The 15,174-nt window shown below is 41.1% G+C and overlaps 1 protein-coding gene across 1 annotated transcript in view; it reads right to left on the bottom strand.

Moving 5' to 3' along the window:
- LOC139454032 (exocyst complex component 2-like) overlaps positions 1 to 14,180 on the bottom strand; it is a 39,611-nt gene extending 25,431 nt beyond the window's left edge. Inside the window, exons 1-9 of the mRNA XM_071235516.1 lie at positions 14,107 to 14,180; positions 10,781 to 10,933; positions 9,329 to 9,499; positions 8,996 to 9,131; positions 8,520 to 8,563; positions 7,652 to 7,721; positions 5,949 to 6,073; positions 2,661 to 2,732; positions 349 to 494 (exon numbers count right to left, since the gene is read on the bottom strand). Of these exons, the coding sequence (XP_071091617.1) occupies positions 349 to 494; positions 2,661 to 2,732; positions 5,949 to 6,073; positions 7,652 to 7,721; positions 8,520 to 8,563; positions 8,996 to 9,131; positions 9,329 to 9,499; positions 10,781 to 10,895 (879 nt within the window). The 5' untranslated portion in view covers positions 10,896 to 10,933; positions 14,107 to 14,180. The remainder of the gene's footprint in view (positions 1 to 348; positions 495 to 2,660; positions 2,733 to 5,948; positions 6,074 to 7,651; positions 7,722 to 8,519; positions 8,564 to 8,995; positions 9,132 to 9,328; positions 9,500 to 10,780; positions 10,934 to 14,106) is intronic.
- Positions 14,181 to 15,174: the final 994 nt, after the last annotated feature.

Here is a 15,174-nt window from a genome sequence, read left to right as displayed (position 1 = left end):
TCTCATCACCCGTTCGTTTGCAGGACTTCGTTGAAGGGGTACGGTGTAATTATTTTCTGCGCATAATATTCAAATTTCTTTTTTTCAAAAATATTGAACCCGCTAGAGGGGGGTGCACATTATACATGGGTGCGCACTATACTCAAGAAAATTCGGCAGTCATCTTATCACTGCCTGTGTTGCCCTGGGAGAAATCATGCCTGTGTTTTCATGGTAACCATCCATAAAATGATCAAGACAATACAAAACACTTTTTGACATATAAAGAAAAAAGAAGAGCATGTTTTGTTTTCATAAATCCTGGTTTCTGGTAGGTGCACTAGTGTATGGTACATCGTGAACACCCACCCTCTGTATGTTTCTCTCCATGTTGAGAGGCAGGTAGAAGAGGAACTTGAACTTCTGCAGGACGCTGAGGGCGCTCCTGGTGGAGTCGGCCTTGTCCTTCCTCCCCAGCACCTCCTGGAACAGCCCGTCCGCACACGACTTGGCCTCTGGTGTCAAACATCAACAGTCATAGCAGTGAGTATTGTTTTAGTTGTTTGTTTATTTGTTGTTTAACGCTGCACTAAACAATATTCCAGCTATATGACGGCGGTCTGAAAAGTAATCGAGTCTGGACAAGACAATCCTGTGATTGACATCATGAGCACCGATCCACGAAATTGCGATACGATGACATGCATCAACCAAGTCAGCGAGCCTGACCACACGAACATGTTAGTTACCTCTTACAACAAGCATAGTCGCCTTATGAAGACCTATTCTACCTCGAGTCTTCACGGGTTGAGTATTGTTTAAGGTTGATGTCTGCAACATTACAGAATCCAAACAGAGGTCAACTGTTACAGAACGTCTTTGGTCTGTCTAGAATTTTCAAACCTGTGGGAAATCCCAGTTTGAATAGGTCCCCAGAAATCTATGCTTGTCAGAAGAGGATCAAGTGGTTCAGTGGACTTGGCTGATTGCATGTAATATCAATCACTGGTTTGTCTAGTCAGACTTGATTATTTAAATGTTGCACGCTATGGCAGGCACTTTGATGTATTAAAAAAGAGCCTCAAAAATGCCTGTCAAAATACTTTCTTTGTGAACAATGAATTGGTTGCTAGAGGCGGAATTAACTAATTGCCAAAATAATACCACCATCAAAATATGATGACAAGCAGGCATAAATTTATTTCTCTATTTCTTAAGACTAGTAAATCTGCACCAAGTAACAAGTGTTTGTTTTGGAGAAGGAAATTTGAAAACTGTCACAATATTTAAACCATTACTCAAAGTCCTGACGAAAAGAAAAAAAACACTTCTGTTAATAATCAAGTATGGACCAGACAATCCAGTGATTTGTACGTCACACTGCAACATTCCAGCAACATGACAGCAGCCAGTTAATAAACAAGATTGGGGATTTATTTACCCCAAAATCCCCACAGGGAGACAAGCTGAGATTGTCTGGGACCTATTTAGGCTGGAATCCTCACAGGGAGACAAGCCGAGATTTTCTGGGACCTATTTAGTCTGGAATCGTCACAGGGACACAAGCCAAAGTTGCTGGGGACCTATTTAGGCTGGAATCCTCACAGGGAGACAAGCCAAGGTTGCTCAGGACCTATTTAGACTGGAATCCCAACAGGGAGACAAGCCTAGGTTGCCGGGGACCTATTTAGCCTGGAATCCCAACAGGGAGACAAGCCAAGGTTGCTCAGGACCTATTTAGCCTGGAATCCTCACAGGGAGACAAGCCTAGGTTGCCGGGGACCTATTTAGCCTGGAATCCACATAGGGAGACAAGCCAAGGTTGCTGGGGACCTATTTAGCCTGGAATCCCAACAGGGAGACAAGCCAAGGTTGCTCAGGACCTATTTAGCCTGGAATCCTCACAGGGAGACAAGCCAAGGTTGCTCAGGACCTACTTAGCCTGGAATCCCAACAGGGAGACAAGCCTAGGTTGCCGGGGACCTATTTAGCCTGGAATCCCAACAGGGAGACAAGCCAAGGTTGCTCAGGACCTATTTAGCCTGGAATCCTCACAGGGAGACAAGCCTAGGTTGCCGGGGACCTATTTAGCCTGGAATCCACATAGGGAGACAAGCCAAGGTTGCTGGGGACCTATTTAGCCTGGAATCCCAACAGGGAGACAAGCCAAGGTTGCTCAGGACCTATTTAGCCTGGAATCCTCACAGGGAGACAAGCCAAGGTTGCTCAGGACCTACTTAGCCTGGAATCCCAACAGGGAGACAAGCCTAGGTTGCCGGGGACCTATTTAGCCTGGAATCCCCACAGGGAGACAAGCCAAGGTTTCTCAGGACCTATTTAGCCTGGAATCCCAACAGGGACCAAGCCTAGGTTGCTGGGGACCTATTTAGCCTGGAATTCTCACAGGGAGACAAGCCTAGGTTGCTCAGGACCTATTTAGCCTGGAATCCACACAGGGAGACAAGCCTAGGTTGCCGGGGACCTATTTAGCCTGGAATCCACACAGGGAGACAAGACTAGGTTGCTAATGACTTATTTAGCCTGGAATCTCCACAGGGAGACAAGCCTGGGTTGCTGGGGACCTAGTCTAGCTTGGAATCCCCACAGGGAGACAAGCCTAGGTTGCTGGGGACCTATTTAGCCTGGAATCCACACAAGACTTATCTGAATGAAGTACTCACGCATCAGCAGCACGGCATAGGAGTTCATGCAGTCACCACGAATATCATCTGTGGAGAATTTCTCATACATAGCTGAAACATAATGTGGCCCTTATTAGTCTAATACTGAGGGTTCTTACAGTCTTCTAATTTTTCAGCTTATTTCTCAACAAACACTAACCAATTATTATATAATTAAATCACTCATAAGTGCATCATATAGAATTACTGAGTGCAGCAGAGGTATTTGCCCAGTCTGCCATATCCCCACTCAGACATCACCTCACACGAACATGTACCCACATTTCCCCACTCAGACATCACCTCACACTAACATGTACCCACATTGACATTTCCCCACTGACATCACCTCACACTAACATGTACCCACATTTCCCCACTCAGACATCACTTCACACGAACATGTACCCACATTGACATTTCCCCACTGACATCACCTCAAACTAACGTGTACCCACATTTCCCCACTCAGACATCACTTCACACGAACATGTACCCAAATTTCCCCACTCAGACATCACATCACACTAACATGTACCCACATTGACATTTCCCCACTGACATCACCTCACACTAACATGTACCCACATTTCCCCACTCAGACATCACCTCACACTAACATGTACCCACATTTCCCCACTCAGACATCACTTCACACAAACATGTACCCACATTTCACCACTCAGACATCACCTCAAACAAACATGTACCCACATTTCCCCACTCAGACATCAACTCACACGAACATGTACCCACATTGACATTTCCCCACTCAGACATCACCTCACACTAACATGGACCCACATTTCCCCACTCAGACATCACCTCACACTAACATGTACCCACATTTCCCCACTCAGACATCACCTCACACTAACATGTACCCACATTTCCCCACTCAGACATCACCTCACACTAACATGTACCCACATTTCCCCTCTCAGACATCACCTCAAACAAACATGTACCACATTTCCCCACTCAGACATCAACTCACACAAACATGTACCCACATTGACATTTCCCCACTCAGACATCACCTCACACTAACATGTACCCACATTTCCCCACTCAGACATCAACTCACACGAACATGTACCCACATTGACATTTCCCTACTCAGACATCACCTCACACGAACATGTACCCACATTTCCCCACTCAGACATCAACTCACACGAACATGTACCCACATTGACATTTCCCCACTCAGACATCACCTCACACGAACACATTGACATTTCCCCACTCAAAACAATACCTCACACTAAAACAGTCTGCGCCTTTTATCCACTAGTCCAAACTCTGCATAATCAGATTACTAAGAATAAAATATACTGAAAACAATTCCAAAATACATTTACATGCAGCAAACGCATAGGTTTTTGACAGAGGAAAGACAAGGACCAACATCGACATTTCCCAGGGAACTACTGTATCTACAATTCCAAAGTAATTGCCCTTGGCAGGCAAATTCGAGAAAAAAATCATTATTTTGTTCAAAATTGGGATTCTCTTACATTTCTTATCTTATTATTACAGAGGTAATTTGACATGACACCCAATACAATATTGTCAAACTAAACATGAAAGCATCTTCCTCAACATCTGTCCACATAATATTAGTTATGACAATAGCAACAAGAATTGATGTAGATTTTAGGCCGAATATCGTCCTTTAAGCAAGGCTGGACAAATTCCCGTTCACCCACTTGGATATATCCCTATACTGACACTGACACTTCCCCACACAGACACAACCCCACACTGTCACAGACCAACATCAACACTCCCCCTCACAGACATAACCCCACACTGTCATATACCGACATCAACTCTCCCCCTCACAGACATAACCCCACACTGTCATATACCGACATCGACACTCCCCCTCACAGACATAACCCCGCGCTGTCATATACCGACATCAACACTCCCCCTCACAGACATAACCCCACACTGTCATATACCGACATCAACTCTCCCCCTCACAGACATAACCCCACACTGTCATATACCGACATCAACACTCCCCCTCACAGACATAACCCCACACTGTCATATACCGACATCAACTCTCCCCCTCACAGACATAACCCCACACTGTCATAAACCGACATCAACACTCCCCCTCACAGACATAACCCCACGCTGTCATATACCGACATCAACACTCCCCCTCACAGACATAACCCCACACTGTCATATACCGACATCAACACTCCCCCTCATGGACATAACCCCACGCTGTCATATACCGACATCACCACTCCCCCTCACAGACATAACCCCACGCTGTCATATACCGACATTAACACTTCCCCTCACGGACATTACCCCACGCAGTCAAGATCAATATTTGCCCACAACAACGAGAAACAGACAACTCTGTGAAAAACAGTAAACCATGTGAGTGGTGGGGTATTTCTCACTTTTCGCAGGGAAAGGTCATGTTGGGATTTGACAGTGTGGGAAGTTGACAGTACGGGATTTTACCTGGACACAGAATAACCAAAACAAAACATGTATGAACTACATAATTTCCCCATCTCATTACCAGCTTTATTTGGAACTGCATTTCATAACCAGGTGTGAGGCAGGTAGATCAATGGCTGATTGCATTTGCATTGTGCATTATACAGGTGTAACAAAGACCACACAGTGGACTGGCCACACCTGACAGATGGTCTGACCAGGTGGCCACTGCTCCAGGTGATATCAATATTCAGCTGGTCAGCCTTCTAACGCCCATCCTAATCGCCTACCACAGCAAGCATGGGGCCTGTTCAACAAAGGCCTCCCAGAGGGCATTGTGATACCCAGTTGTACAGGGACACCAGGTATTACGTCCTTCATGCATTCAAACTGACTGGAGGCAAATGATTAACATTGAGTCCTGTGAAACAGCAAATTGTAGACTAAAGCTGTATTAGATTTAAGGCAATTATATGACGGTAAATTGTTTGATAGGCATTACTTAGAAGTTGACGGATGACAAGGTAGACACAATTTTATGGATAACAACTTCTATAATACTGTAAAAAGCGACGTTTCGGTTTTGATCCTTATACCGTTGCAACAGTATAAGGATCTATACTGAAATGTCGCTTTTTACAGTATTAAAGAAGTTGTTATCCATAAAATTGTGTCTACCTTGCTATATGACAGTAGTGACATTCTTGGAAATTAAATCAAGTAAAGCGTGCTACCTGAGACGCCAGGGTAAACTCTGCTTATATGAAAGCATAGGACCTCACAAAAGGTTCAGTTATATTCTTACCAACTTACATGACAAACTTTCAAGGCAATCTAAGATGGCTGTAAGGTTGGATCGCACAATTGCAATTGGCCCCTCAGATCGCTGGCTAGCTTTACGCTGCATATGAGCTAGCCCTGCCTTCAGGTCTTCAAAACTAACAAGGAAAGATACACACATATTCTTTACTGTACATACTAGGGCTGGGACGAGTCCGAATTTACTACCCGGGTACCCACCCCCCTATTACCCGACCCTACCCGGGTACCCACCCACCCTATTACCCGACCCTATCCGGGTACCCACACCCCTATTACCCGACCCTACCCGGGTACCCACTGTAGGTCTCAAGAGATAAGTACAAAATGTCTGATTGGGTATTTTTTAACAGAGCACTGGCAAAACATATTTAGATACATGTATTAAACATTCTGGTTATGCACTGAAGTTGACTCAAGTTATATCTTTATTAAAAGATATGAAAAGTCAGAAAAAATGGTGCATAGTCAGAAAGAAATGCAAACATTTGTGACTTGTAGTGTAACCATAGAATTTAGATATTTTCTGTCATTAAACAATAGATCACATGACTAATCACGGGTCCGGGTAGTCCTGTGGGTACCCGGGTCCTACTCAGTACCCATCCGACCCGGGTACCCGAGTAACCTGTCCCAGCCCTAGTACATACACATCTAGTATACACATCTACAGACTAGTGGTGGGAAGATACACCAATGCATCAGTGGATCACCATTTTTCACAGTTGCACACTAAGTGAAAAATATCGATTCTGACCTTATATGTTCGCTTTAATAACTGTTCCACTAAATGCTAATTGTGAAAACATACATATTTTCATTTGTTGTGACATACTTCACACTGCCAACTGTAAATCATCAGTGTGCCAGGTATTTGACCATCCTCTCTATGAAAAAGATGGCTTGCGCACCAAAGATAAGAGCACATGCTAGTATCGTGATACATATGGGATTGTGAGTAAGGTATCATGATACAGTTGGAGTATGGTCCCAGCCCTAATACAGACATATTCCAGGCTGAAGACATCTAAACAATATAATTTTTAATTGCAGCTTATCAGTTTCATATATACCATGAAACACATTCAATGATCATTTTTATTTCCAGATGGCATAAAAAATAGAGATTGAGCGAGTATGGTTTTATGCCGCTTTAAGCAATATTCCAGCAATATCACGGCGGGGGACACCGGAAATGGGCTTCACACATTGTACCCATGTCGGGAATCGAACCCGGGTCTTCGGGGTGACGAGCAAACTAGGCTACCCGAACACCCCTTAAAAATACAGAATTAATGTTATTTTGCGATGTGGCAAACAATTTTCATATGAACATTTCTACAGGGTTTAAACTGCCAGTGTAGTGGGCATGAGATTTGTTTCAACTTTTGTTATGGTCAGAAATATTTTGAACTTATAAAGTGTTTCACCTCCATTCAAATTTTAATAAAATTTTATTTTGTAATTTATGAAAATTCCTTTTTGTGCCACTCAAATATAAATAGAACATAAGACAAGAAGAGAAAGCATAATATTGAAATCGAAATGGTCCCAAATATACATTCCAACAAATGAAATTAATCATTTGAAATATTTTATTTTTCAAACCATGTATCTTGTCTACATGTAAATATCACAAAGATTGTTATATTTTGAATTGAAGTAAACATACTACATGTATATAGCTGTAACAATACCTTGCATTTTGGTGGTTTTCCAGCAAGTACCACTCCGGTGTAAAGTTTTCTAATGAAATATTCCCTGATGCTGAATTGAAAAGAAAAACTTTATAGAATTGTCAAAAAAAAACATATATGGATATGCAAATGCATTATAAATGATATTAACCAGGTGTGAGTAATGTGGATTATACGCAAGTAGAAATTAATGCTGTCTCAAAAGACCTGACAAAGATTAAAGGCAAAGAAACTATAAAACATGTATGCAATATTGCTAACATTACAGCAATATCAGCCTTGTATGCAAAAAATAGTGTCTAGGCTAGTTAACCTGTGGTTGATAATGACCATTGTCAGTGTACACACATACAGCCAAGCCATATTCCAAGTTTGACTGCACGACAAGCTCATTCAAACAAATTGTTTCCCCTGGTGAACCCTGAGCGGACCCAAACCACCCAATCAAAATGAAGGATGCTTTCTAAAACAATTCAGTTTCATTTCTTTACCACCTTGATTCGGAGATTTTGATTTTAGCAGAAAGAAACTGTCACAGAAATCAAACATACACTTGCTAGTACAACCTTTTGGGTGCAGATGCCATCCCACTCAGAAACTACATGATGTACACAATATCCACAACAATATAATAGTGAATCTTTATTTTTTGCATTTGGAACTTTCAGATTATATTCATTTTTGAAATCAGAAATCAGATATGCTGGTCTGAATACTTCACTCACTCATACCAAAAAATGTAGAAGGCTTGACGCTGAGTGCAGGAGTCCTAAGATATGAGACTGAATTTAATGCTAAGATGGGCACTAGACATGACCTGCAAGATCTTGACAAACAATTCTGAACACAGTCAAAATAGGCTACTCACCCTCAGGAAACATCTCCAACAGGTCTTCCTCAGAAATCTTGTTTCTGAAATGGATGCAAGTGTGAGTGGGTGGGGAAGTCTCAGAGTTTGTTCCAGCTGATGATGGTATGGCCCTTCATACGTTCATTCCAGTGAACAAATTGGGACAACGTTTCAGAATAGAGGGAGGGTTGGGTCAAAAATATGTAAAGGAAACAAAAGGCATGAACTTTTTTCATAACAGAAGGGTTTTACGCGATGCACAAATGTGATTCCAGTATGCACAAATGTTGAGAATGGATACAGAAAAAAAGTATTTACTGCGTCCCTAGGGATGCACAATAATATTCACTGTACCTACAGTATCAAGAGCAGTTGTGGTTGTATGTTAATTCATCCATTAATCATGACCACTGTCCACATTATGACCGATTCATTCCAGTCTCCAGTTGTTTTGCTGATGCTTAAAAAAATAAATTTAAAAAATTGTTACGTACCTTTCCCCCTCATCTGAGATGCCAAGGGGATCATCTTCCTCTCGGTCTGTGAGAGGAGACGATGCACGACCATGACGGAGATTGGAGGGAACTGTCTGAGATTCATCAGTCCAAAGTGCCGTTTCTTGAAGAGGGCCTTCAAACAAACAAAATATTATGGTAGCCAGAAACCCCTGTTCATATGGTCATCGATACCAGGAATTTAACTGGGAAATTCCATTTCTGAGCCTTGAGAACTCTCCATCATATTTTTTTCTTTTGGTTGGGAACCAATATTTCATTTTTTTTTTCAAACAGAATCACTTTAATAAACAAAAATGCTGTGTTATTCACCTGTCTGCAAAAAATATCCTCGAAATCCCACAGTACAGCTACCAATTCCACCACTGCGAGTGACGACAATCACATCTCCCTTGCCTTTTCCCGGACCAGTGCGAGCAATGATCTTGCTGGAGGTCTTCCACTCAGCAGACAGGATGCAATCCATCCCACAAATCCTCAGAGCTAGGAAAACAGGCATAGCTCACGTAATAATAAGTCGGATTTGGAACAACAACACAATATCAACAGCTTGTTCAGTGAGTGAGTGAGTGAGTGAGTGAGTGAGTGAGTGAGTGAGTGAGTGAGTGAGTGAGTGAGTGGGTGGGTTGTTGGATGGGTGGGTGAGTGGGTGGGTGAGTGAGTGAAATGGGCTTCACACATTGTACCCATGTCAGGAATCAAACCCAGGTCTTCAGCGTGACTAGCGAATGCTTTAACCACTTGGCTACCCAGCTGCCCCATATGTTCTACTGGGGAAAAGAGGCTAGTCTGGAGAGGTCACATCATGAGCTATGATCCATGCATCCAGAAAACAACATACAATCAGCCAGACATTTTAACCACCACTCATATTAGATGTTACAGCAAGCATGGTATATTGGGGACCTTCTCCTTCAGAAGGATGTCTTAAATTCAGTGTGATTGTGTGAATTTTAGTCATGGGTGTTGGCCTGACTTAATGACTCATGTACTGCTATATGTACCAAAATATATTGCCTGCGCTCATCAGCCATTTTGTTAAATGTTGCTATGGTTACAATGCATGCTTAAAAGACACATTATATACAGGAAGCTGGAGGCGAAAAGTTTCACTTTTTGATCACATGAATTAGTTGCTAATTTCTGAATCACATAATTTTTCATCTTAATTGTCACTTATGTAAACTTGACTAACAAGATGAAAACAGTATGATTTTGAAAAATGCAATATACCAGTATTTTCCAAGCATACTGTGATATGCATTCATTAGTATTTCAAATCGAGATATACCAGTCAAACAGCACACCTCTATGGGATAATGAGGACCATCTCGGCCCAGAGATCCCTAGTGACTTTGTATGTCTAAAATGTAGTGTGATTGTGTGAATCTGTTTGCTGCAACAGCAATCAACAGCAATATATAAAGTGAAATCTGACTTCATGCAGACAAACCAGCAGTCTAAGATGTAAACACTGATCCATAAAAATAATAATCAGAGTATGAAGACACACACACACAATCATGAAATGTGGTCCCTTATTAAAGAATGAGTGAGTGAAGATGTTTTTTCCAGCAATATTCCAGCAATATCGAGGCAAGAAACAAAACAATTTGTTGGACATTGAACCAAGGTCAGAAGTGTGGTGAGCCAATGCTTCCACCACAAGTCTACCCAAACACTGCCTCATTCAGGAACTCACTGCAGTGTTCAGTTATTTTTTTCTTATGTTTTACGGAAAATGGAAAATTTAAGAAAACTTACCGATGAAATCTTTAGGATCAATTCCTAGGTTCTCTCCCCTGATGGTTATCCGAGTTCCTGGGGGACCCTCCTTTGGGGAAACCCCCGTAACAAGCGGGGCAGAGTCTCCCGGCATGCTTGATGACAATGATTATCTCCCTTGCTGTCTCATCACTTGAGGAAGAATGAAAGCATGGCAACAAACAGTTTTAAAAACTCTTATGAAAATGTAGGTCCTGACATGAGTGAGTGAGTTGGATTTAATGCTGCTTTGGACAGTACTCCAGTTTTATCACTGCCTGTCAGAAGAATATGGGAGGAAAGCTGACAAACCTAGAAACATTATCAAGGTGAACCATGATTCGAACCCTCAATCAAGGGACACAAGTCTGCAAAGCGAATCGCGGCGCTTAGAGAACAGACTACCCCTGTCCCAAGGTCCTGACATGACCTCTGCTAAAATAATAATTATGTGATATCATTATGAAATATAATATGATAAACATAATGTAACATTATGAAAATGTGACTTTCTAAAGAAATTTCAATGTCAGACAGATTGGATAAACAGGGTGCCGTTTCACAAAAGCCTCTTAGCGCTACGACCCCCTAAACCACGTTGTAAACCATGTCATTACTTTTAAGGCCGTTTCACAAAGACCTCTTAGTTTACACTACGTCGTAAAATCACCCTAAATCTACGACAGCCCTAGGGCTCTCCTAATATAGTTACGACCTCGCGAATTCAAACCATCATGGCGACACATGCATTCCTTATAGAAATTATTAACAGAAATGGTGTCAGGAGAGAACATGTTTTCTGGGACAGAAGTTGGGCATTAGATGTATTAGATGATATTGATTTGATTTCGCGATATTGATTCCCGAGACATGTCATCATTGAACTGGTGAATCGAGTTGTTTTAAATTAAGGAGAGTCTATGGTCCCCATGGTTTGCTCCAATAGTAGTGGAACCTAGGGACCCCTTAAATTTTACCTTTCAACATTACGTTTATGACAAGGACCCTTTGATTTCATGCTTAATTTCAAACACTGTTAAGCCAATTATTAAAAAGGTGAAGTATTTCAAGGTACCCATGGACTCCTGAACAAAACATTCAACCCTGCATAACATAACACCTTCCTTGTTATCCTTTCATTATTATTTAACAACAGAAGTCATTAAATAGTCACCACTTTATTGGCCAAGATCAATTAGATCTTAGGAGGGACTAGGCTAGGGAAAATTGGCAGTCTCAGCCAGTTTATTTAAAGTTATCAAGACACTACTTAGTGTGTAAAATTAAACTGTATAATGTATAACAACCTGTATCTGTTGATGTTTTTCCAATCATACTCTATTTCGACCCTAGTATATTTTTAGGAAACCTATTTGCAAGATATCTATTGATTATTTATAAATGCAGATTATGACATACGTTCCAGAATATCCTCAATCTAGTATGACCTTCCTTGTCTCACATTTTTTTCACATTTATCGATCTATATCGGAAAACTGTCCAGTCAGTGACAACTATCTTCCAAATTCTGCATGTTGGCCTGTAAAGGTCTTTTTCTGTTATCCATCAATCAGATTTGAATACTCTTTAAATTTGGTTTGAGTGACATATCAATCAGTAAGTCAAGCCCCTTGGCAAAAATCTTTTTGTGGAATTCATCAACATCTCGAAACTGGTATCATTATCGAGATGACTCTTGATGTTTCTTGAATGGCACATAAATAATTATTATGCTGTGCAGGAATTTTATTCTAACATTTCTTCATTAATATTGGAACTTTTCTATTTCTATATACACCATGTCCTGTTAAATAGAATCAAAACAGTCAATAACCAGTTTGACTTGGCCAAAAATATAATGATCTTCAGTTTTGAGTTTGAATATCAATGTTGATTCTATCACATCCCTGTGTTGCAGTTCAGTGTAAACTAAGATGTGGGTGTACATATGGTTATTAAAGTAGAAGAAAATGTTATCACTTTAATGGCTGTATGAGTAGTGACCAAATTTCAGAATACTACAACAAAAATGAGTTCCCTCCCTTAATGTTACCAGACAGGGTAGTCATGTAAATAGTGGGTTTACCCAGCATTTTGCTCCAGTTATCATCACTTTTTAACATGAACATACTAATTAGGCCCCGTTAAGTTTGGTGAGTTTGAGAGTTGCATCAAGATAGACATCCAAAACAACTACAGCGGAGTCGGGTGCTACACAGAGACAATGTCTCAGTTTCAGACATGGCACTTCTGAGAACATCCAGTCTAAAAGCCTGGTCACAGGACATGTATCTAATATTCTATACCAAAAAACTCACAGACATAGGTATATAATATTAGTTAAATGGTTCTGTGTTCTGGGAATGGGCAACAGACTGTGTAGCATAGAACATTCCTCTTAAATAGATTCATTAAATAATGTCAATTTGGGCATGTATCACACAAATGTTATTTCAGACTTGTATTAATGAATGACCGACTAAAAATGTAACAAGAATAAATACAATCAACATTTCTTTACTAGATTGTATCGGGTTATTGTTTTGATTCTATCTTCAGTATGAGGGGGCACAGGTATCTGGGGTGCTGCAATTCGTTGTGCAGAGTTGAGTCCCTTGGGCACGCCAATGAGTGAGTGAGTATGGTTTTACGCCGCTTTTAGCAATATTCCAGCAATATCACAGCGGGGGACACCAGAAATGGGCTTCACACATTGTACCCATGTCAGGAATCGAACCCAGGTCTTCGGCGTTGGGCACGCCAGAAACCTATGATTGTGGGTTCGAATCCGGTTCACCCAAATAATGTTTCTAGGTTTGTCAGCACCATACCCGTGCTCATGGGTTTCACCATAGTGGTATACATCTGAGACCTGCATCACTTCAGGCTTTCCTCCCACATTAAGCTGACACACCGTGATATAACTGGAATACTGTTAAAAGCGGTGTTAAACACAACTCACTCACTCAGTATACAAATGGAGGCTGACATCACTATATTTGTATTAAATTTTCATCCAATGAAGATAAACAATGTGATAATGTAAAAAAGTGATAGTTAATATAAAGAAGAAAATATAATCATATACATGAATGAATCAAAATCTGTCTGTCTGAGAAAGCTATTTACATTCTAATATCAACTGAGAATGCGATACTGTACTATAGATCTAAGTCTCTGTGCCTATAGTATACATATGATTTATCCAAGTGAGTGATAATAAATCGCATTGCAAATTTAAGGCATTGTCGAGGACGAAAGTCTTCCCATTTTTTGGCATAGCTAACAGCGATATCATATCCATGCGTTCACATTAATAAGCATACCATAACACCTTGTGTCTTCTGTCAGAGAAACATCAACACCTTCGATGTCCGGAGTAGGCGGCGCTCATGAGAAGGGGAGTAACTCTAAATCGACAAGTGCGTGGAGACAAACTGAATGAAACGTCGTAAAGGCATCAGCGTTCAGAGGCGATTCGACAAATTTGCCAGTCAAAAATAAACAAAACAATTATATCGTTCGTTCTACTCACAGCAAGATGCAAAGACTGCATTAGTTTAAAGCCTAAAACGTAGCCGTTGAGTTCTAAACCGGACATATTTCTCACATCTTCATGTTATATATCGTCGGATCATATATATATATATGTTTTTGGACATCATATGTTTTGGGGAGGGTATATGTTTATCGCGACTACTCGCGCTAAAACGTGAGGTGTGGCGTCACATAGACGTTGTAAATACTCAGATGATGTCTTCTTCTTTTTAGGATAAAGTTGTCTTTTATAAGTGAGTAAAATGGTTTACAGTTGTTCGTTATATAGGTCCGTGGTGTGATTAGCCCATAAACCCATAACACGCGGCGTTGGAATGTTGAAGGAGTTTTAGTCAAAACGGCCTCACGTCAGGGCGGCCTCCAAACTTCAAAGTCAAGACGGGCACAAAAACTCCAAACGGCTACAAACCCATTGCCAAAATGGCCAACAAAAAGTCTTAACGGTCACAGGTTAAAAGTCAAAATGGCCATGATAATGATAAATGCACACCCAATGAAACTACAAAATAAGGCCTTCAACCTCAAGCTGCAGTCCATGTGTCACTATTTTGAACACCAGTGGTTTTACAGCAGCAGCATTTCAGTCTCAAGCTGGTCCGTTTTCATCAGTACTTGCAGAGTCTTATGCGTTGGCGCGTCACCAAAAACCTGAGTTCGATTCCGCATATGGTTAGAATGTGTGATGCCGATTTCAGGTGTCCCCCCGCCGTGATATGGCTGCATGGGATATTGCTAAACGCAGTGTAAACCACCACTCGCTCTACTTATATGCATAAAACGTACAACGACTTTGTAACAAAGATAAAGTGAATAGCAGTCATCGTTATGTGATGTGA

Source organism: Haliotis cracherodii, unplaced genomic scaffold (genome assembly GCF_022045235.1).
Source record: "Haliotis cracherodii isolate W230 unplaced genomic scaffold, xgHalCrac1.p SCAF_10, whole genome shotgun sequence".
NCBI classification, from domain to species: domain Eukaryota; kingdom Metazoa; phylum Mollusca; class Gastropoda; order Lepetellida; family Haliotidae; genus Haliotis; species Haliotis cracherodii.
This window is presented reverse-complemented; position numbering and strand designations above follow the sequence as displayed.